Source organism: Hemiscyllium ocellatum, assembly GCF_020745735.1.
Source record: "Hemiscyllium ocellatum isolate sHemOce1 chromosome 27 unlocalized genomic scaffold, sHemOce1.pat.X.cur. SUPER_27_unloc_2, whole genome shotgun sequence".
Lineage (NCBI taxonomy): Eukaryota > Metazoa > Chordata > Chondrichthyes > Orectolobiformes > Hemiscylliidae > Hemiscyllium > Hemiscyllium ocellatum.
Window position 1 is genome coordinate 1521918 of NW_026867487.1, and position 24030 is coordinate 1545947.

Here is a 24030-nt window from a genome sequence, read left to right on the forward strand (position 1 = left end):
TGAGACCTACAATGATGTAAGTTATGTGGGACAGTTTGGTAAGGTGGGGGATTGAGGATATAAATGATATAGGAGTTGAGTAAGGAAAGGAAGATTACGAGAGATGTGGATAAGGAGGGTTGGGAGAGATGTGGATGAGAAGATTTCGGCAAGACGTGTATAAGGAGGGTTAGGAGAGGCGTCGCCCACCGTCCCACCCACCCCCACCCCACCCAACCCACCCACAGGCGGGCTGTTTCCTGGCAAAGAGAAGGAAAATTCTGATTTCCAACCTCCGCTGCCTTGCTGTCAGAACCATTTTTGGGAACGGATTCAGGAGTAAACCTCGAGGCAAAATTCAGAGCCGGGGCCCCAAAGGCAGTTCGTCGTTATCTACAATCTCAATCTCGAATGCCTGAGAGAGACGGATGGTTGTCCAGCAATATAAACGAATCTGGATATTGATGAATGTTTATCTTGAACCGCTGCACCGCTCCGGATCTATTCAGAACATTGCTTCAAATGTGAACAGAGTAAAGTTGCGCTGAAACTTTGGAAGCTGTGTTGTGCATCACTCCCTCTTGAGCAGCACCAAACTACGCTAAACCGTTTTAGTTCGCCGTTGATGTGAGTAACATCGGCTGTGGTGCAGTGAGACAGGGATCAAGTGATCAATCCATCATGTTTGATACAAATTAGACGCATCCCAAAACAAAACACAACACAACTGTGAAAAATAAATTGAATGCTTGCTGTGCATCAACTCGGAGCTGACATATCTACATCTTGTGACAATGCTTTAACGAGGTAAGTTTGATTTTTTTTTAAGAGGAGTCGTAAAAGTAGAGGTGCCATTGGGTCAAGGAAAAGCCTAATTTAACAATTGCAAAGGAGTGGCTGGTCCTCACAATTCAGATTCCTTCTGGTTAAGTTGAGCTGTGGCGGTGACAACATGTTGCAGTCCAGGAAGTTTGAAAACTCAGCAGATGATTCCTGACTGACTATCCCTCTGAACTGCTTTTGGGATGTTGTTCCCTCCTGCCTCTAAGAATCTGTGTTTCAATTTGCCTTTATTGTCAAGAGGCGTGTTTATGGGATGTTGCTCGATTGGAATAGCTCATTACTGCAAATGTGTTGCTGGTCAAAGCACAGCAGGCCAGGCAGCATCTCAGGAATAGAGAATTCGACGTTTCGAGCATAAGCCCTTCATCAGGATACCTGATGAAGGGCTTATGCTCGAAACGTCGAATTCTCTATTCCTGAGATGCTGCCTGGCCTGCTGTGCTTTGACCAGCAACACATTTGCAGCTGTGATCTCCAGCATCTGCAGACCTCATTTTTTACTGGAATAGCTCATTAGTTAAGTTGCGGTATCGTGTCAGTTAAGCTCTCCAATCATTAAGTTATTCTAAATTAGGCTTTATTTTGTTCGTGTTTCAACTATAGTATTTAAATAAATTCTGTTTTGCTTAAAGCCGAGTGGTTTGATCACCTGGGTCACAACTGGAACACACACTTCACATCTGCCTTTAAAAGATGTAGAAGTTAGAGCCTAGGGAAACTTCTTGAAATACTTTGAGGGGGTTCTGGTCTGGTCCATAAGAATATACAGCATAGAAATGTCGGGGATGAATAGCCTCCTTTTGTCCTGTAAATCCTATGATCTTTCACAATCTGCACAGACTGTATTTTGTACTAATTGTAACCCCCTAACTCACCTCCTGACATTTCACGGCAAACCTCATGATGTTTTATTTGGGTTTAGTACTTCAAGCAGATAGTGTTGCAGTGATCCAACAAGAGACAATATGATGGTAAACAAATGTGATGGTCGACATGGGCCAGTATAGAAAATGATTGCTGTGGGACAGCCACTGTGTATTTTCTGCTGCAGAGATCGTAACAAGATCAGCCATGTGGACCTCATAGAATTGGGGCTGTCAACGTGCTCCAATCAGGGAGCCCTGGCTGACAGACATAAACAGGAATGTCAGAAGTTCTGTTTACTCTCTGAGACCTGGCTCTGAAGAAACCGGTTTAATGTCAAGTGCTACGTACATATAAATAAAGGGTGACTCGGTGAGTAGGATACCAGGCTATGTGCATTTATTTCACAATGAATATATTTTTTACAATTGAAGTAAAACGTTTACAATAAAAACAGCGATTATGAGAAGCAATTATCGGAAGAAAGGGGAGTGACGTTGAAATATCAATTTTTCATTTTCTCAACCCCGGAATGTATTCTGAAAGCACAACATCTCTTGTCATTGTTCGAGGAGGAAAAAGTGGTTCTCATTCTCAATTTTATGAAGGTATTTTGTTTTTATTTGATAAGGTCTTGGAATGATCTTTGAACAGTGACACAAATGAAGGGCATTTCCAATAATTGTGGTGATTTTTCACAGAATAGCTGGAAAGCCCTGTGCCGATAATTGATGAGATTTTAGCTGAATTGGATTCTGTACCACAGGAAGTTTTTTTTTCATTTGATTTGATGTATTACTCTCACGTGTACATCAGTACAGTGAAGTTTTGTCTTCCCTGAAGTACAGACAGATCATAACATACAAGGGCAGACAGATGATAGAGCAAGGAGCATCCACGTTTAGGCACAAGCCCTTCATCTGCTCCTCGGTTGCTGTCTGACCTGCTGAACTTTGCCAAACCCACACCTTTCAATTCTGACCTCACTTCTGCCAGGTCCACTCAGGAGTCTAATAACTGCGGGGAAGAAGTGGCTTTTGAACTTGTTGTTGTGTGTGCTTCAGCTTTTGTCTCTTCTGCATGCTGAAGAGGTTGTAAGAGAGTTTTTCTGGTGTGCGAGGTGTCTGTGATGCTATTATTATTGTAGAAGATTCATTCAATAGTCTGCAAAAAATATTACAGGAAAATCCTTCACGAAATTAAACTGTAGTCTTGCGAAATTAAAGCTGTGACAGTCAGAAAATGTCTTCCCTATCTGCCCATGAGACCTTTGTTTCTCTGCTTTTTATACAGTCTTAGGTTCCCGCACTTATCTGATAGCATTAGCATTCCCAATTATACTGGCTTGCTCTGTCTTCCTAACCTACTCATCTTCTGCCAAACTGGTTCACTACATTACACTGAATCTATTACATTACAACACCAACGTCTTCAGTATTAGCTCATCTAATAGTGATTTAACTAGCCCATCACAATGCACTACCATTATCTCTTACCGCAGCTCTGTAATATGATCCTGTGCATGCATTACAACACTAGGTTACCTGCACAACTGCCAAATTAACTTCCATATTAGGTGCCTTTACGATGTTTGACAGTCGTAGATGGAAGCAATATTTGTGAGATTGGTTTGTGTGATGGTCTGGGTTATGTTCACAGTATTCATATGGTACAGTCAAGAGGAAAGAAGGAAGCTCTCTTGAGATTGAGGAGGCAAGGTTCGGGCAGGGCTTTTGGGGGTTACAAGGTAGCCAGAAATGAATTAGAAAATGGTCGTAGGAGAGCCAGAAGGGAGCACGAAGAAGCTTTAGTGCGTAGGATTAAGGAAAATCCTCAGCAAAATGTAACACATGGCTGTGATGAACCCAGATAGAAAGCTTTCTGTGGTGTATCCGTAAAAATTGGTGAGCGACCTCATGGAAATGGACAATGTCCTGAGCCTGCTGAGGACGAAGAGGTGTTGTTGCACCTTCTTGACCATCGCATTGACGTGGGTGCACATGGACAGTTTGTGGGTGATCGTCAATTCAAGGATTAACGCTGTTGAGCATCTCCATCTCAGCGTCATTCATGTTGGAAGGGGCGTGTACGTCTCCTTGCTTCCTGAAGTCAATGGTCAGCTCTTTCGTTTTTTGACATTGAGGGGAGGGTTGTTTGCACCACGTCATCAGGAATTCTATTTCCTTCCTGCATGCCTTCTCAGCATTGTTTGACATCCGGCCTACAACGGGTGGTGTCGTCAGCCAACTTGTGGGTGGAGTTCAGAAGAATTTGGGTCACGTAGTCAGAAATGTGCAGGGAGTACAGCAGGGGGCTCAGTACCTGCTTTTGTGGGCTGCTGATGTTGAGGATTCGGGTAGGGGGTGCTGTTGTCTGTCTTCACTGATTGTGGTCGATGAGTCAGAAGCTCGAGCATCCAGTTGCAGAGAGTGCAGCCGAGACCAATGTCTCGGAGTTTGGAACTTGAAGTACGTTTGAAGAGGGATGTAGAAGAGGGACCCAGGAACAATGGTACTCAGAGAGAAACGAAGGTCATGGAAAGGGTGGCAGGTTCATTCAGAGAGAGAGGAGCTCATTCACAGCAGAGGGATCGATTAACATCAATTGCTAGAGCAGTTAAGGTCCATGGGGAAGAAAAGGCTGTTTTTATTTTTTTGCTCTGTCTTGGAAGAGAGACAAACTCTGAAATCCGTTGATCCACCAGATCAGGAGATATGAACAGAATCTTCTCTGCATCTTCTCTAGTTCAATCACCTCCTTCCCAACAGTGTAGGGACGAGGAGAGGATACTACACTGGAGGGAAGCATCACCTTCAGCGAGTTTTGGGTGTCTGGAAAGCTGCCAGTTTTGGAAAATACGAGTCAATTTTTTTCTCCTTATGCTTTTAAGGAGTTAATTTCAAGCACTACTTGCGTTGGAGGGTGAGGTTTGGGACTTTCTTTCATTGGTCTGTACTTTCTGGTCTTTTGTTCAAAGTCGCGTTCAGTAAGTGTTCACCATGGTAACTAAGTGGTGCGTCAAACGGGGGTTCACTATGGGATTTGACTTGCCCAGTTTTTCCATCATCTCTCCAATTACTTTCTTCCCACTGAACTCCTCCACCTCGGTTTCTCACCTCTTTCTAAACTCTTCTTTATGCACAATGTGTCATTATGTGTCATTCTCGGACTATCTCTCTTCACCTTCCCTGCCACTAGTGTTTACTTTCTCTTCTTATTTCGCACTTTCCACGTTTCTCAATGTCTGCTACGTTTTGCTTTTGTTTGAATCTCTTCAGTGATAGTGATCGCAACTCCTTAAACTTTACAATACACATGGACGAGGTTAGGAACCGATGGTATGGGGAAGTATCTAATTGGGGGAGGGGGAATTACAATGCTATTAGGCATGAACTGGGGCACCTAAATTGTAATCAAATGTTCTCAGGGAAAGGATGCAACAAATGGGGAGGTTATTTAGGAAGCATCTGCTAATAGTGCTGGACAGGTATGTCCCACTGAGGCAGGGAAGGGATGGTAAGTTGAAGTCCTGAGTGACAATGGATGTGAAACGTCCAGGCAAGAGGAAGAAGGGAGCTTACTTAAGATTGAGGAGGCAAGGAGCAGGCAGGGCTTTAGAGGGCTGCAAGGACGACAGAAAAGAACTGAAGAATGGACTTTGTAGAGCTAGAAGGAGGCTCAAGGAAGCTTTAGTGGTTAGGATTAAGGAAAACCCTAAGACGTTCTCCCCTTCCGTGTGGAACAAGAGGATGGCCAGAGGGACGGTAGGGCCAATCAGGGATAGTGGAGGGAACTTGCAGCTGGAGACAGAGGCAGAAGGTGAGGTCCTTAATGAATACTTTATTTCAGTATTCACCAGTGACAGGGACATTGATGTTTCTGAGGACAGCGTGAAACAGACTGATATGCTAGCACAAGTTGATGTTCGGAAAGACAATGTGCTGAAAAACTTGAAAAACATAAGGGTAGATAAACCCCCAGGGCCAGACGGGATATACCCTAGGTTACTACAGGAAGCAAAGGAAGAGATTGCTGCATCCTAACTGTCCACTGGAGTAGTTTCAGATGATTGGATGGTGGCAAATGTTATTCCCTTGTTAAAGAAAGGGACTAGGAGTAATCATGGGAATCATAGACCAATCAGTCTTACGTCAGTGGTGGGCAAAGCATTGGAGAGAATTCCGAGAGACAGGATTGATGATGACTTGGAAAGCCATAATCTTATGAGAAACAGTCAACATGGCTTTGTGAGGGGCAGGTCATGCCTCACTAAGCTTACAGAATTCTTTAAGGATGTGACAAAACAGGTTGATACAGGTAAGGCACTGGATGTGATATACATAGACCTTGGCAAGGCGTTTGATAAGGTTTCTCATGGTAGGTTCATCCAAAAGCAAGGAGGCATGGGAGACCAGGAACTTTGTCTGTCTTTCTACATAATTCGCATACCCATAGAAGACAGAATGTGGTGGAAGATGGAAAGCTTCCAGAATGGACCATGTTGAACATTGGTGTTCTAGAGGAATCTGTTCTGGGAACTCTGTTCTTTCTGATTTTTGTAAATGACTTGGATGAGGAAGTGGAAGGGTGGGTTAGTAAGTTTGACAATGGCACGAAAGTTAGTGGATTAGTGGATAGTGCGGTAGGCTGTTCGAGGTTGCAATGAGACATTGACAAGATGCAGAACTGAGCTGAAAGTGGCAGATGGAGTTCAACGTGGAAAAGTGTGAAGTGTTCACTTTTGAAGGTCGAAGTTTGAATGCAGAAATAGGTTTAAAGGCAGGATTGTTAGCAGTGTGGATGAACAAGGAGATCTGGGATCCATGGCCATAGATTACTCAAAGTTGCCAACCAGGCTGATCGGTTTGTTAAGAAGGCGTATGGTGTGTTGGCTTTTATTAGCATGGGGATTGAGTTTAAGAGCTGTGAGGTTATGCTGCAGCTCAATAGAGTCCTGGTTAGACTACACTTGGAATATTGTATTCACTTCTGGTCACCTCATGACAAATACGATATGGAAACCTTAGAGAGGATGCAGAGGATCTTTACCAGGACACTTCCTGGACTGGTGGGCATGCTTATGAAGAAACTTTGAGGAAACCAAGGATTTTTCTCATTGGAGTGCAGAAGAATGAGAGGTGACTTGATGGATGTGTAGAAGATGATGAGAGACAGAGATAGAGTGAATAAATAGAGATTTATTCCCAGGGCAGAAATGGCTATCACAAGTCGGCATAGTTTTAAGTAATTGGAAGAATGTTTAGGGGAGATGTGAGAGGTCAGTTCTTTACTCATTAAGTGGTTGGTGGGTCGAATGCACTGTCGGTAGTGGTATTAGAGTCAGATACAACACGAATACTTTAGCGACTCTTGGATAGTCACATTGAAGTTATTACAATGAAAGGTAAACATGTTAGTCTGATCTGAGAGTAGGATAAAAGGCCAGCACAGCATCGAGAGCGAAAGGGCCTGTACTATGCTGTACAGTTTGATGTTATATGTTCTCTGGTCCTCCCTCTTTCCACCTTCTCTATATTTCCCCTTTCTCTCTCTCTCGCTTATTTGACCCTTAGAATATGTCTCTCCATCTCTTTCTGTGTCATTATGACGTGCTCTACTTCCTTATTCCTTTCTCTCAAGTCATGTCTTTGTGTCTCCCATATGCGATCTCTCCTCTCACCCTGTTGCCTTCAGTGTTTCCTTCTAATACTCTTCCCGTCTTCATTCTCTCTTTTTTTTCCCGAACTCTCTGCCTTTCTCTCAATTCCATAGCTCTCTCTCCCTCTGACCCGTTCTGTTTCTGCCTGTCTATTTCTGATCTGTTGGCTTTCCATGTTGATTTTAGCGTCTCAATTCCTGTCTCTGTCACTCTTGCTCGGTTTCGTCTTCTCTTTCTGTCAGTCTTTCTCTATCTACTCATTGAAATTGAGGAGTTGGGTACTTGAACCACAGTTCTGACTCCACTCCGCTCCTCTGTACACACTACTCGCCAACCCACACATCCATAAAACGAGACACAGCTGGAAATGACTGATCAATGAATACATTGAAGAATTATATTGAAAGGATGTTTTAGTACCTTCTGGAACTGCTCTCTGAAACTAGTCTGGGTCACAGCATATATTCCAGTGTTTGTGCAGCAACTCAAGAGCTGCAGCATGAAGCCTAAGTCGAGCACATATCTATCTATCCACACAGACCGATATCCCAAGAACCACATCCGTCTCCATATGGAATAAACCATTAGCATTGACCACAACAGGATGAAATTGGTCGACATAGCAAACAGTAAAATGATCGATTTTTTTCGACTCTCCATCTCTGCGTCTCTCGATCTCTTCCCACTGCTTCCCGCCCACAGTCTGCGGCGAGCTCTGCTGGCCATTGCAATGTGCCTTACAGTGAGAACATTGAGTAGCAAAATTAACGCAAACGGGATGCAGGGGTTGAGGATGTTGTGGGCGAACTCAAATGCTGCCCAAACTGGAGAATTGGTAACATTCGCCCTGATGAAACAGAACCAGGGGTAGTTCTGCATCCAATACCATCCACTGAACATAAAGTACCAGAAAATGTTCTTTAACAAGCTCAGCACCGACACTGTCCCCAGAACCACAGCCGCCGTTTTCTCATTGCAATATTTACTTTTCAGCTTCTGGCAACAAATGGCCACAAATCGCTCAAACGTGAAGGTGACGGTGAACCAGACAGAACAGTCAGTGGCTGCATAAAGTAGGACGGCGTGGATATTACACACGGGGATTTTGCGAAGGAAAGTAAACTGGTTACGATAAACAATCGGAATGTGTCTCATTATCAGGTCGAGGATAACCACCATTTGATCCGCCACTACCATAGCCGCTAGGTAAAGAGTGACACTTTTGGAGAGACCACATTTCTTACAAGATAGAATCATAATCGTCAGAAAGTTAACTGTCAGGAATGGAAAACAAATAAACAAAAACAAATTTGCACATTTGGATTAGACAAAGTGTGCAGTTTGAACGAGGACTTGTTCAGATTGTTTGCAAAGATCTACAGCTTCCAGTGATGTAATTAATTAACTGTTGGAAACATGGGAAATTAGTGTAAAGTGGGAGAGATGGAATCTCAATACCTGTAAGCCAGTCGTCAATATATTCACGAATATTAATGGGCTGTGATGTGGAGTTTTGGTCAGTGCGTTGATGGATGCAAGTGAGGGAAATGGAAAAATGTTATTGATGCAAGAGGGAGAAACATGGATACTAAGGCAATGGCAAAAACACAGTGGATGGTGGGAGATGTTTCCATTGATCGGAGATACTAGGATCCGAGGACACAGCCTTAGAGTAAAGGGAAGATATTTTAGAATGGAAATAAGGAGAAACAGCTTCAGCCAGAGATTGTCCAATCCATGGAATTGATTGCCACATAAAGCTGTTGATATCAAGTCATTGAGAATATTTAGGACTGAGATAGATAGGTACTACATTATCAATGGAATCAAGGGTTACGGGCAGAAAGTAGGAGATTGGGTTGGAAAAATCTATCAGCCATAATTGAATGGCAGAGTAGACCCACTGGGCTGAATGGCCTAATTTCTGCTCCTTCCTCTTATGGTCTTATAGTTTTATCGTTATCAGAGGAAACAAAAGGTTTTCATGATGAAATACACCAGCAGGATCCCAGAACATCAAGAGAGTTGGGGCAGAGGTGATTGTAGTTGCCGTGACTGAGTAGAAAGTGCTGTGGAAGCTAAAATGTCTAAAATCATGAGGGGCTAAGATAGGTTGAATAGGCGATGTCGTTTTTTCTCGGGTAGAGAGGTCCAGATCGAAAGGTTTAAAAAGGGATAGATTTAAAAAGGACCCAATGGGCACTTTTTTCACACAGAGGATGGTTTGTAGATGGAATGAGCTGACAAAAGAACTGGTAGAGACAGTATAACTACAACATTAAAAAGGCACTCGGACAGTTAAATTGATAGGAAAGTTTTGAAGGGACGTAGGGAAAATACAGGTAAGTGCGATTAGTTGAGGGAATCTGGTCAGCACGGGCGGGTTGGACCAAAGGCTCTAATTCCATGCTGTATGACTCAATTACACTGTGGTCAAAAGGAATAGGATATATTATCCGTGCTTTCTGTTGAACTCCAGATGGTCACCTCAAACCATTTTGTATGTCAGAGAGGCCACAATCACTCAGCATATACTTATTGACAATGTCACAGAATTGTGGGCTGTTGGAAGCCAGATTAAATGCAAGAATTTCAGGAAAGACCAATTACATTTAACGCAAACAGAGGGTTATGAAAATTTGGAAATAAGTGAGTAAAGCTGAGTCACATCAAAGTATTGTTTGGATATCCACTTAAAAAGGAGATTGAAATGAAGGATGGGGCAGGTTGCTACATTTGCACAACTGATTAAAAAATGTTTTGAGTACGCCTATGTTGTAACTTGCATGTGGTTAATTGCAATTCTGTCATTGCTAGGTCACTGGAAGTTCATTTTCATGCACGTTAAGACACAAGGAATAAAGGTGGATACAAATTTATGAGTTAAGATTTGCTTTCAAAGCAATTCTCCCGAGAAAATTGCATAAATCCCTTATCCTGAAACCTCATCTCTCTCTCTCTCTATGGATATATTTAGATTAATCATTCCAGATGGTATATCATCCATCACTGGAAACTGTTGAGCGTATTGGGTGTTATTGGAGCTGCAATCATTCAGGCAAGTGGGAAGTATTCCACCATACTCCGGTCTTGTGACTTGCCAACGGGGAAGACCCTTTGAGGAGGTAGGAGGTGAGTTACCTGCTGCAGGATTTCCAGTCGCTGGCCTACTCTTGTGACCACTGTGTTTGTGTGTTTAGTCCAGGTCAGTTTGTGGTCAATGATAACCCAGAATACCGGCAGTGGGGGATTTAATGATGGCAAGACCATTGAATCTGAAGGTGAGATGGTTAGATTTTCTCTCTGTCAAGATAGTAACGCCCAGGCTATTGATGTAGAGTTGATTCAATGTTAGAGACACCGTTGCATATCAAGTAACGATGATTATATTGTCTCTTGTTGAAGATGGTCTTTGCCTGGCGTAAAACTTACTTACCCCTTGTCATCCCAAGCCTGGGTATTGCCCAGATACAATTACATTTGACCACGGACTACTTAACTAACCCAGGATGGTGAAGCAACGACATTGGGGATGGGAATGATTTGGAGTCACAGTTTATCTCAAAGTCTGCAGTACCTGATCGGCAGTGAACAGATTGAACAGCATTGGTTATTGGCTCTGTGGGAGATAGGGGAGCAGGATAGTGAACTCAGCTTTGTGACTAGGATAATATTTCATATATTCCAAAAATTGTAATCACTAGAACGGAAAGGAATTACAAAGTCGTTTTGAAATATAATCTATGGATTGAGAGACTCACCAGGGACTCCAACGAGAGCCAGAATTGGATAGTAACCTGCTTGAATAGCATGAAGTGTATACACGATCCGATGTATCAGAGTTATCCACTCATAGTCTGAGGAAAGCAAGTGAATTGCCGTGGATAAACTCCTCCCAGTTGTTGTGCCGTTCACTTCCATTGCTCCCAGATTCTGATTTCCCATTTCCCTCTCTTTCTCTCTGGACCTGCTGATCTGGAGCTGTTTCTCCCTCTTGCACTGATGCGGTAGCACACTGCATGCACCCTCCACTCTCTTTTGAATAGAAATAGCAAGGTCCTCAGAGGCCCCCGCAGTGAGGATCCACTGGGAGATCCAATGATGACACTCAGTCAGTACACAGGCCGAGTTCGTCCAATTCCACAGTTTCCATCAGCACTGCAATGTGGAACAGGTCCCTGCTCTACATGTGTGGCATGTAGCAAGAAACTGGTCAGGTTCAGCGTGGGATCTAATGCCTAATGGGAACTACAGGGACCAGTGTTCGACCCTCGCTGCTCACAATATGTATCTTCATGAGTTCGTGAAGGGAAGCACATGCATTATCTCCACCTTCACTTCTGACCCCGGCCTGGTTGGGAGAGTGGATAATGTATTGCTGGAAAAGCGCAGCAGGTCAGGCAGCATCCAAGGAGCAGGAGAGTCGACGTTTCGGGCATGTTGTTTGCTTATTATGACGCCAAATTAAACTAATTCATTCTCCTGCCCAACATTCATTTCCCCCCATTCCTTGCATATTCGTGTGCGGATCGAAAACAGCCTTCAACCTCTCTTTAGTATCTCCTTCCAGAACTACACAGGTTCTTTTCAGGAACCGAACATTCTCTGTGCAAAGAAAAAAATCTGCCTCACATCTCCATTCAACATTCCCCTTCCCATCTTGAACTCGTAATTCGTCCTATTAGAAATTTCAAATCTGGGAAATAGATTCCAACTGTCAACCTTATCTATGCCGCTCCAGAGCAAGAAAACACAGATTGTCTAACCTCTCCTAGTAACCCATGACCTCCAATTGAGGCAGCAAACCGGTAAACCTCTCAAGCAAACTCTTGAAAGACTGGACATCTTTCCTGTGATGTGGTGAAGAGAATTGAATGCAACAGGCAAAGTAGCGAACCAAGCAAATTTGCAACTTGACTCCCTGGCACTTGTACTCAATTCACCCACCAATAAACGGAAGCAGAACCTCACACTTGCCCGCATTAAGCTCCAAGTGTCATTTCTCTGCCCACAAACCACAACTCATCTAAATTCCACTCAATTGTTTGACAACTTTTTTTCAATCACTGCAGACCATGAGCTCTAGGCTGACACCTAATGCCCTAATGGGATTTTGGGAGTTCGATCTGATCACCTATGGTCCTGTTATTGCGGGATTTCCTGCATCCCGACTGTGTGGGCGAACTTTTTTGACACTGTCTGCACTGACATCGCCGTCATTTCATCCGTGTAGGTAATACTCTGAATCAAGAGTGAGTTCTGTGCCCGGCATTGGGACTGCCACATTCAGCTCTTGATTCAGCAAAACGCTGCTCCCAGTTTGCAAGAGCTGATTTGCACTATGCACCACGTGGTTCCCGGTGACTGGTAGATGTGCTTCATCCGGTCTCTCGCCACGTCCACCATTTCCAGGTAGGGATAGAGACAGAGAGAGAGGAAGGAAGTCGGCAGAGAAAGGGAGACTGAGAGACTGAGCAAGAGAGAGGGAACTACAAGAAGACACATAGAAGGACGGCTGTGAGGGCAAGAAAGTGAGAATCAGAGAAAAGATGGAGGTGATGGAGAGGGTTTGAGAGCGAGAAAGACAGACAGAAGGAGGCGGGGAAGAGAATGTGTGTGTGTGAGAGAGAGCTAAACAGGAATACAGGGATAGATAAAGAGAGAAGGGGAGGGAGGAAAGGAGAGCGAGAGTGTGAGAGAGAGAAGGAGGGAAGAGAGTGTCAGACAGACAGAGACAGTGCACAGAAGAAACGGGAAGATGCTCGGAGGAGAGCCATTTCGAGAGACAGTGATAATGTGTGAGAGAGAGAGTGAAACGCAGAGAGGGAGGAGGATTGGAGAGGGGTAGATTGAGGGACAGAGAGTGTGAGACAGAGTGAGAAAAGGATAGATCAACAGAGAGAATGAGAGAGAAAAGGGGAGACATTGGAAGAAGGACAGAGGTAGAGAGAGGGTGAGAGCAGGAGAGAAAGTGAAGAAAGAAGGGAGACAGACAAAGAACGAGACAGTGAGAGATATAGAGAGAGGAGACAGAGGAAGAGCGGATGGAGAGAGACGGGTGGGAGAATGAAGCAGCGACAGAGAACAAGGTAGAAAGAGAGGAAATAACATATAGTAGCATTAAAGGCAAAAACACACCAACAGAAACACCACGCTTACTCAAACACATTGATACCACACAGGCACATAAAAGTTGACCCCTGTATCCGTGGAACCATTTTCCGTAGTTTCAGTTACATTGCACCGAACATATTTTCGGGAACATGGGACCAGGAAATTATCGGGAAGGTACTTCTCCCATTAAAATAAATGAAGTTTCTCCTATCTGTGTTTTCGGAATTCTGGGGTAGGTCCTGGAACGTATCCCCTGCGGTTATCGAGAGGCTACTATACACCACACAGCCACAAACATGCTCAAACTCAGACATAGACACACACAAAAAAACATTCTGGTGAGGAATACATTGGCATTGTACTACGTTTTCCCTTAGAATGAAGCATCCACATATTCAGAAAAGTGCGTATTCCCCATGCAATGTGGAAATGATTTATCTTTGGGCTGTATTCCTGACAATTTACACGTTTAAAACTGCATCTTTATTGCAACTGCATCCAGGCAGTTCTGAGTGAACCGTTTTGTAAGGAGACATGATAAACTCTGTCGTGCATTCTACAATTTGTCGTAAGTGAGGGCTGCAGATGCTGGAAAGTCGAAGAGTGCGGTGCTGAAAATGCACAGCCAGTCAGTCAGCATTCAAGGAGGAGCAGATTCGACATTTCGGGCATAAACCCTTCATCATCAGGAATGAGGCTCTGCAATTTGTTATGTTTTGTACTCCACACGTTCAATTGTTCAGTGAGGAAAGAATTCAAAAGTTAGGGGAGCAGACAGGCGCTGGGTTTGTTCCTATCCTTGTCAGGCAGCACCCAAGGAGCAGGAGAATCGACGTTTCGTGCATGAGCCCTTTTTCAGTAATGAGGAATGACACATTCCTCATTCCTGAAGAAGGGCACATGCCCGAAACATCGACTGTCCTGCTCCTTGGATGCTGCCTGGCCTGCTGCTCTTTTCCAGCAACACCTTTTCAGCTCTGATCTCCAGCATCTGCTGTCCTCACTTTCTCTTTGTTCGTATCCTTCCAGTGATATCTGAGGGGCAACGTGGATCAGAACAAACCAACTGCTCCCTCTCTACAAAGACATTGTTTGAAGAATGAAACGATTGTGCAACCTAACAGATTCACAGACTTTGATAATCCCCTAAAAAAGCTGCTTCCGCTTGTGTAGTAGCGTGGCGAGGCCACCAGAGGGCAGCATTGTATCATTTTGAACGAAAGAAGGAGACACGGAACTTTTAATTCGTTTGGTAATTAATTCCACCATTCAAATGTGCCTCCAGTACAGAGTGTGCCATAGTGCAGTATGAAAAAAATGCACAGCCACAAAAACACAGAGACACACAAAGAGAAGCACACATCAACATGACCATCAGCTTTAAACACAAGAAGGACAGACAGAGAGAAAGGTGGATGGGTGTTAACCCCATTTCAGTGGATTCACCCGTAAATGCAACAGAGGCCTCATTGCACACAGACGGAGGCACAGACATGCCATCTGTGTCTCGTTTTCTTTCTTTCAGCCAGTCTCTTTTATGTCGTTTTTTCTCTCTCTGGCTCACTTTGACGCTCAATTTCTGCCCACAAAATGTTTCCCTCAATTTTTGGCCCTCAAATATTGACACCTCAATTCACATACTTCCACAATTTCCCCACCTTCGCACTTGGACCCCTCCAAAACTTTGTAAGACCACCCCCGCCAAATTAGCACCTCTGAAGTTTTGTGCCCTCCCAATTTTCCCCTTCACACCCACAAATTTGGGTTCTCTCAAATATTTATTCCCCACTGACACACCAAAAACACCCCAGTTTGCAAGACCTTGCCAATTTTACACCACAACTGTGCAGGATCCCACAGCTGCGCCCTGCTCTGTCGGTGGTAATGAATTTTCCCAGCTTTCAGATTATCAGTGTCCTTGATTGTTTTGGATTGTCACAGCACAGCACACCTAAAACGGAGAGGAGGATCTGGTGGAGTTAGCCATCAAGACTACTTTCAAAACGATCCCACTTCCAATTTTTGCAAGCAACCCCCAGATTTGTCTCCTTCCATATATTTAATCGCTCCTCTCCGCCCGGTTTGGAAGTCCCTTCAGATTTTACACCAAAGCCTGTGTTGGATGCCAGGGATGGATCCTGCTCCATCGTCAGTGATCAATTTGGCTCACTGTCAGAATCCAAGTGTCCTTGATTTCCTGTATATTTAGAGATTAGGACAGCAGAACTAAAAGTGAAAGGGACAACTTGGTGAAGGTGTCAAACAAGACGATTTGCATGATAAACAGTACCTACTCCAACCGATAGATGGAGCTAAGTGATCCCACAATTGATAGATCAAAGAACAAGAACTCATAAACAGTACCGTTGGCCCTCGAATAATTAATGCAGTATGGCGACTTGCTCAACTGGAAACCTTTCATTTCTAGGTGACAATTTCCTTTTATTCACTGCCTATTTATATGCAATGTCTTTGGCGATAGGCTTCTAAAATCGTTGGCATTGCTGACATGCGCGGGGCGGGGGAATACATTAACTATCCAATCCATCCGTCACTCCCATCAATTTGTAAACATTATCAGCTCGACCCTCAGATTCCGATGTTCAACTGACAAAACGCCAATGTTGCCCAATCTCGCCTCGTAGCCAACAACCTCCAAACCAGGCCTTCGTGATGAACCGTGTCCTTAGTCTCTCCAACATGCCTCCAGCAGCGTGACGACCTGAACTGTACACAGTATTTTAAAGCGGCCGAACTAAACTTTCAAAGCAGTCAACAGTGCAGTGCTGGAAAAGCACAACAGGTCAGGCAGTGCCCGAGGAGCAGGAGAATCGATGTTTGGGGCATAATCCCTTCAGGCATAAGAAGGGCTTATGCCCGAAACGTCGATTCACTTGCTCCTCGGATGCTGTCTGACCAGCTGTGCTTTTCCAGCACCACACTATAGACTCTGATCTGCGGTCCTCACGTGCTCCTAGTTAATTGTAATCTTACTGTGAAGCCTCTGCCAAGGATGCTACCTTGAAGACGTTCTCCTGAAGGCCGTACACCCGAAATGTCAATTTTCCTGCTGCTCGGAAGCTACCTGACTTGCTGTGCTTTTCAAGCACCACTCTCTTGACTCTGATCTCCAGCATCTGCAGTCCTCACTTTATCCTAAACTTTGAAAGAAAGCTATCTGACTTTGAAAAAAATTACGCTCTGAGCCCTAACTGATGACGGAAGAGAAATGGCATAGGACATGTTGACCTATAAATGTTGCCACTTTCAGGGAATTGTGATTTTGTACACCAGGATCCTCTCGATGTTAATGTTCCAAAAGTTTCTATCATCATTCTGGTTATCCATGAACTTCCCTCCTGCATTAAAACGTCCAAGTATTCACATAAACTCCATTACACTCGCATTACAATCGCATACATAGTTGCAAAATCACAGAAAATTACACCACTCTCACCCATTCTTCCGCATTCGCACACATTCAGAAAAACACAGATAACTGAACTCACATTCTCACCCACTGTCTTTCATAAACATTCATTCAAACACAGACAACACTAACTGACACACACATATTCTCTATGGCACTGACGCTTGCAAAGAGACAGAATTTCAACACAGGAATGAATTCACTGCATTTTTATTCATAAACGGCAACTTACATGATCACTTACAGAAAGATTACAAAGTCATGGCAAATATAGCAATGGAAGGGAAATTTCAGTCAACAAACAGCGAAATAATACTTCGGGCAATTGTTTGATGCAAGGCGTTTTAAACTCTCCCTCGTGAGCAATGAGAAAGCAAAAAAATTACACATGGAATTCCTTATACTGCTTCATTAACAAACGACAGGAACTTCGCCCCCAATACAGACGCAATTAATCCATACAGAGAAATGAATTAGATGGTGAATACAAACACGATAATAATCGATCCAACCTGCTCACTTCCCATTTTAAGTCACGGCAAAACACACAAGTAAACAAAAATAAACGAATGAATGCAAATATAGTTTTTCCAATATAAAGTAAATGCTGATGAAATACAATCAAGTGAAGCTTGTATTGAGAAAAAAAAAAGATGCTTAGCTTGTTAAAAATGTAAGTGGACGGTTTCTTGCAATATTATCTGCCTCGGGACAGCCCATGCTGAAATAGACTCTAACGTTTACCTGAAATGATAAAGAAAGTACTTTCAGTCTACTTGATGTTATATCACTTATGACTCTATTTACAGCACATCAAACTGCCAATGCACAGCTGAAACTGGATTGGGGAACATAGTAAATCTACACTTGAAATGTCAGACAATGACGGGTTGTGTTTCAAACAAGATATTGAGGTGTGACTCTATCTGCGCGCTGTAAAAGACTGCCTGGAATCTATTCTGAAGCCTATTAGCAATGTATTTCAAAGATTAAATAGGTAAGGTTGGCCTTTTCTGTTTGTTGTGTCTGGTGCAAAACTCAGCGTCACACTTTCAATGAATGGCAACACTGAAGGCACGATGGACACCTGAGTGATCAGAAGACAATGGCTGAATTTTCTGACAGGGCATCTGGGAAAACGCCACAGCACCTGGCGTAGCATGTGATGCCCTTGACTGAGATGATTCAAGTAATAATTGGCTCGGTTGAGAGTTGTCCATGAAGCTGGACAGTGCTGATGATGTTGAAGACGATGATGTGTTCATGTCAAAAGTTGTGTCATAGAAACATCGAATCATATAGTGGAGAAGAGGGCCTTCGGCCAATCGGGGCTATACTTCCAAATAGATGCTACTCTCTAAATTAGTCTCGCAGTCCTGCACTAGAACAGAACCTTTCATGTAATAATAATTCCAGTCCTGAGGGAAGTGTATTTTCAAAGGTTTAAGAATTCCATCTCCTCTACCTTACAAACAATGTATGCCAGTCACTCACCGCAATCTGGGGAGTGATGTTGCCTCACGTCCCTTCTCAACCCCTTGCCACTCTCTTTTTCATTATGCCACCCTTATAATTGACTCTATAGTCAATAATTATGAGCAACGTTTGTTAATAATTTTCGCAATCACGTAGCATTTTACATAGAACATAGAATATTACAGCGCAGTACAGACTCTTCGGCCCTCGATGTTGCGCCACCCTGTAAGACGAATCTGAAGCCCATCCCACCTACACTATTCCATGTACGTCCATATGTCTGTCCAATGCAGACTTAAATGCACTTAAACTTGGCAATCTATGCTGATGCAGGCAAAGCATTCCATAGCCTTACTACTCTCTCAGTAAAGCAACTACCTCTGAATCTGTCTTACACCTATCCCCCTCACTTTAAAGTTGTGTCCCCTCGTGTTTGCCATCACCGTACTTGGAAAAAGGCTCTCCCTGTCCACCCTACCTAACCCTCTGATTATCTTGTATGTCTCTATTAAATCACCTCTCAACCTTCTTCTCTTTAACGAGAACAATCAAGGCCGTCAGCCTTTCATCGTAAGACCTTCCTTCCATACCAGGCAACATTCTAGTTAATCTCCTCTGCAAGCTTTCCAAAGCTTCCACATCCTTCTTATAACGCAATGAACAGAACTGTACACAATACTCCAATGTGGCCGTACCAGAGCTTTGTACAGTTGCAGCATAACCTCCTGCTTCCGGAACTCAATCCCTCTATGAATAAAGGCCAAACCATTGTATGCCTTCTTAACAACCCTGTCAATCTGGGTGGCGACTTTCAGGGGTCTGTGTACATGTACACCAAGATCTCTCTGCTCATCTGCACTCACAAGAATCCTACCATTATCCCAGTACTTTGCATTCCAATTACTCTGGCCAAAGTGTATCACCTCACACTTATCCACATTAAACTCCATTTGCCACCTGTCAGCCCAGCTCTGCATCCTATCTCTATCTCTCTGCAACCTACTACATCCTTCATCACTATCCACAACTCCACTGATCTTAGGATTGTCCACAAATTTACTAACCCACCCTTCTAAGCCCTCATCCAAATCATTTATAAAAATGACGAACAGCAGTGGACACAACACTGACCCTTTAGATACGCCGCTATTAACTGGACACCAAGATGAGCATGTTTTATCAACTACAACCCTCTGTTTTCTTTCAGCAAGCCAGTTACTGATCCAAACTGCTCTGTCTCCCACACTCCCATTCCTCCGTGGGGAATCTTATCGAATGCCTTGCTGAAATCCATATAAACCACATCAACTGGTTTACTCTCATCTCCCTGTTTGGTCACTTTGATATAAAAGTCAATAAGATTAGTTAAGCCCACCCTACCCTTCACAAAATCGTGCTGACTGTACCTGACCAGATTATTCTTTTCTGGATGGTTATAAATCCTATCTCTTATAACCTTTTCCAACACTTTACCAACAGCTGAAGTGAGACTCACTGGTCTGTAATTACTAGGGTAGTCTCTCCTATCCATTTTGAATAAGTGAACCACAGTTGTTATCCTCCAGTCCTAAGGCACTACGCCTGTAGACAATGATGATTTGAAGTACACTATTCCATGTACGTCCATATGCCTGTCCAATGCAAACTTAAATGCACTTAAACTTGGCAATCTATGCTGATGCAGGCAAAGCATTCCATACCCTTACTACTCTCTCAGTGAAGAAACTACCTCTCAATCTGTCTTATACCTATCCCCCCCCTCCACCCCCCTCACTTTAAAGTTGTGTTCCTGGTGTTTGATGGGATTGTTGACAATATTGGAACCCCATTATTAAGTTGGAAAATTATGTTGGGGTTTCGAATAGGTTAATTATTCTTTGCTCTATTCTCTTTTGTTTGGCGATGGAATAGTGGCATTATCGCTGGAATGTTAATATTGAGACCCAGAAAACTTTGGGACCTGGGTTCGAATCCTGCTTCAAAAAATTCTGGAAGTAAGAGCCTAACGATGACCATGAATCCATTGTTGATTGTTGGTAAAAGCCCATCTGGTTCACTAATGACCTTTAGGAAGGAAACTGACCTTCTTGCCTGGCCAGGCCTATATATGTATGATACCAGACCAACATCAATTATTTTAACACTTAACTGCCCTCTGGGCAATTAGGGGTGACCAGCAAAGTCCTAGTCCCGATAATGAACAAAGGAAAAACAAAGGTAATATTGTAACTAAATTCTGTTTTGTTTATAACTAAGAGGTTTGACCAGAAGCATGTCTCCTGGAATAGTCACAATATTCCTTCTGAAAATAATAACGTCAGGGTCTGCATTAACTTCTAGAAATATTTTAAGCTATCTCATAACACACATCAAAACAAGCTCTATTTGATTTTAAAAATAAGCATCCATAGGTTTTGTCTTCTAAGTGAGCAGTAAGACCTACATCATTTAAAACCTGGACGACTAAAAATCCTACCTCCTATATTTTCAATCCAGCCAGTCGCTGATTCATTGTAAACAGGAGTTTTTTCGACGTTCTATTTCACCAGTGGATGAAGCCAGTGCCTGCTTTTCAAAAAGCTGACTAAACGCACTGCCTGATCAATATCAAAGTATTTTATTTTTCGAAATGATGTAATTTTTCATAATATTGAAATTAAGATCCTCTCCATGAACACTACACTTTCTCAGAGACAATTTGCGGAGATAAGGCATCGATCTTAGATTTTCTGTAAATGCGATATCGATCTTAGAATGAAAAGGAATGAAGACAGCTTGGACACACAGAGCGGCGATTATGATGTGAGCAACTGTAATTCAACTCACCGACTGAACGAAGACCATCGTCAGCATTTGTCAGTGCGAGGGATTCATCAGCATTACTTTCCAATTGTGATTGACCATCCTGAGATTCAGTCTCAATGTCATCGTAATGGCCCTGAACTGGAGCTTGAAGAAAATGCATGATTGATTGTCATTGATGCAAATTGCAATACATAACATGGAGAAAAGGAGATCCGTGCTGGAATAGAGCATTAGTGCTGGAATGTAGAATTCGAAGAGTTAGATGGTTCAAAGGAGTCCAGCGTTTGGGGAATATATAGACATTTAAAGCAAATTAGGTCTTTTTTCTCTCTAAATTTGAAAGCTAAGCACAATCTTGAAGTTATAAAAACTTTTTAAAATGAGTAGATAAGGATGAACTACTTCGAATTGTTGTAGATTCTAGATCTCATGTTCATCATCTATGATTTAGAGAATGGCAGTTCTGGAGGCATCACAGAAAAGAAAGGCTGGGTGGGATTTGGAATTGTCTTCCTCTCAAAGCAGCTGTTTCAGATCAGTTGCCAATTTTTAAATATGAGACATTGTGCTTTTTCTTCAACAAAGTCAATAAGGGATAAGTGTCAAAGGAGGCATCTGTATTTAGATCACACAACAACCAGCCATGATCTTACTGCACGCCAGAACACGATTTGGAGGCTGAATGACTTGCTCCTGTCCAACCATTCTTATTTGTTTCCATCGAACTGAGGACACTTGGGCGTTGATAAGAAATTACGAAGGACATATGTGGGGTAGACAGGAAGGAATGCTTCTCTTTTGAGGGCGAGATATTAGATCAGATGCATCGAAATCAGGGAAGGGAAGGAAGAATTGAAGAGGATTTAAGGAAAATGGTTTTCGCCGGAAGCTGGTGAGAAATTGCGACTCACTGACCATCATGATGGAAGAGGCAAAATATGCTGAGAATATGTAACAGTATTCAGTGGAGCACCTGCGATGTCAGCCCATACAAAGCAACGAACCACGCGTTGGTAAATGGGTTTGGAATATTTAGGTACTTGTTTTTACAGGCACAGTCTCAATGCACCATGCCTCTATGAGTCCAAAACAGCACATTTCTTATTCATTAACTTTGCTCATGTAAGCACGATCAGTGCCAGAGCCATCCTCAGTTTTGTGAGCATTAACAGTTTTATGTTCAGACGGCAGTGGGAGAGTCAAGGACAAAACTGAACTGACAGTAAGTGAACACATATACACCCAAACTTCTGTTGGCGTTCACCTCAAGATCGTCTGATCCCGGATTATTGTCACTGAAGCCATGGCTGGTGTAGTATTCGATGCGATTAACTGAACCAACGGAAGCAGAAATGACTAAAAACGGGAAATGGGGAGTTATTGTCAGATTCACTGTCACAGTGAAGGCATGACCACTTAGAAATTTAATTAGATGAAATTTCTTCAACCACATGGTGGTGGATCCTTAGAATTCATTAACACGAAGAGCTGTGGTTATTAAGTCTTTGACTGTAACAAAACAATGGTGAATGGGCTCTTGATGTGTAAGAGAGTGAAAGGTTTCTGGGAGAACTCAGGAGAAAGAGGTTGAGAAACATATCAGCTGTGATTGAAAAACAGCAGACTGGAGGGGCCGAAAGGTCTAATTCTACTGCTATCTCTCTCAGTCGAATAGACTATGGATTTATGATTTGTAGTCTAATCCGTAACAACAAAGACGAAAACATAATTCTTTCGTCTTCTCTTTAACAATAACGGGAATATTTTCAATGCAACCTATTATAGAAAAAGCATCCAATGCACAGATTGCAGAGAGTCAATGGAAATTTACTCAAGTCCAATTTAACTGCAATGAGAGATTTGAAACAAACTTTTATCCTCACATCGGACAAACATTTTCCCAAACATTACGTTTAATGACTTAATTCTCAATATCATAGTACGTGAGAAAGTGAAAGTATTGCCTTCAGTCTCTGGACAACTCCTTTGTGTCTGATTCGCCTTTAAATGTTCTTAATTAGGTAACACAATGTGCATTTGTTGAATCTATTAAACACCATTTCTACACTTTTGTTTATCGTTGTATGCCATTCTTTGAGAATGCTTTGATACATTATTTTTCAGTATTATTCTCAGTTTGACAACTTAGTCAATCATTTCAAGCGATGTCGTGTAATATTCCCTCCCATCTCTATCGTAATAATCCTAAGATGAAGATCAAAGTCTCTAGTTCTAACCTAAATTCTACGTTCTATTTGATTTGTCTCGTCCCTCGTCAGCAGGTTTATTAGGCAGTGGTTCCCATGCATGCCAGCCTCGGATGTTTTAAGCATCCACTTTGCACACAGTATCAGTCAAGTAAAAATGTTGCAGCACAAATTCTCGTTTGATAATTATTTTACTGCCGATCAAATGGATAATGGATGATTATTTGAATATAAATTGTGTTCAGAGACATGGGGAAAGACAGGCGAATCTGCAACAGGCATTCGAATTTGTGCTGACACATTGCGGCAAACGACTTCTCTTTGCACTGATGACATTTCGGTGATTATCTAATTAAATCGTTAAAAAATCCTACCAGAATGTAGGCATGTGTAACTGACAGTATTGCCTATGATTATATTATTGTAAAGTCAATCAATGATTCGATTGATTATTCACAGTATCGGAAATCTGATATCGTCAATTTGGAATCAGGGTCGAGCTAGAAAATGTCATTCTGCTCGTATTTAATGACAAGTGTCAGAAATATTCTTCTTTCATCAATTATAGGAAATGGTGATTATAATATATCAAATATGTCTGTCACTAAACACAGACAAATACTCATTCCCTATGATAACATCTTTCACACGAG

At 42.7% G+C, this 24030-nt stretch overlaps 1 protein-coding gene across 1 annotated transcript in view; it reads right to left on the minus strand.

Annotated features, from left to right (window-relative positions):
• The window catches only part of LOC132807653 (deleted in malignant brain tumors 1 protein-like), a 77529-nt gene extending 56199 nt beyond the window's left edge, over nucleotides 1–21330 (minus strand). Inside the window, exon 1 of the mRNA XM_060821705.1 lies at nucleotides 21192–21330. Within this exon, the coding sequence (XP_060677688.1) occupies nucleotides 21192–21330 (139 nt within the window). The remainder of the gene's footprint in view (nucleotides 1–21191) is intronic.
• Nucleotides 21331–24030: the final 2700 nt, after the last annotated feature.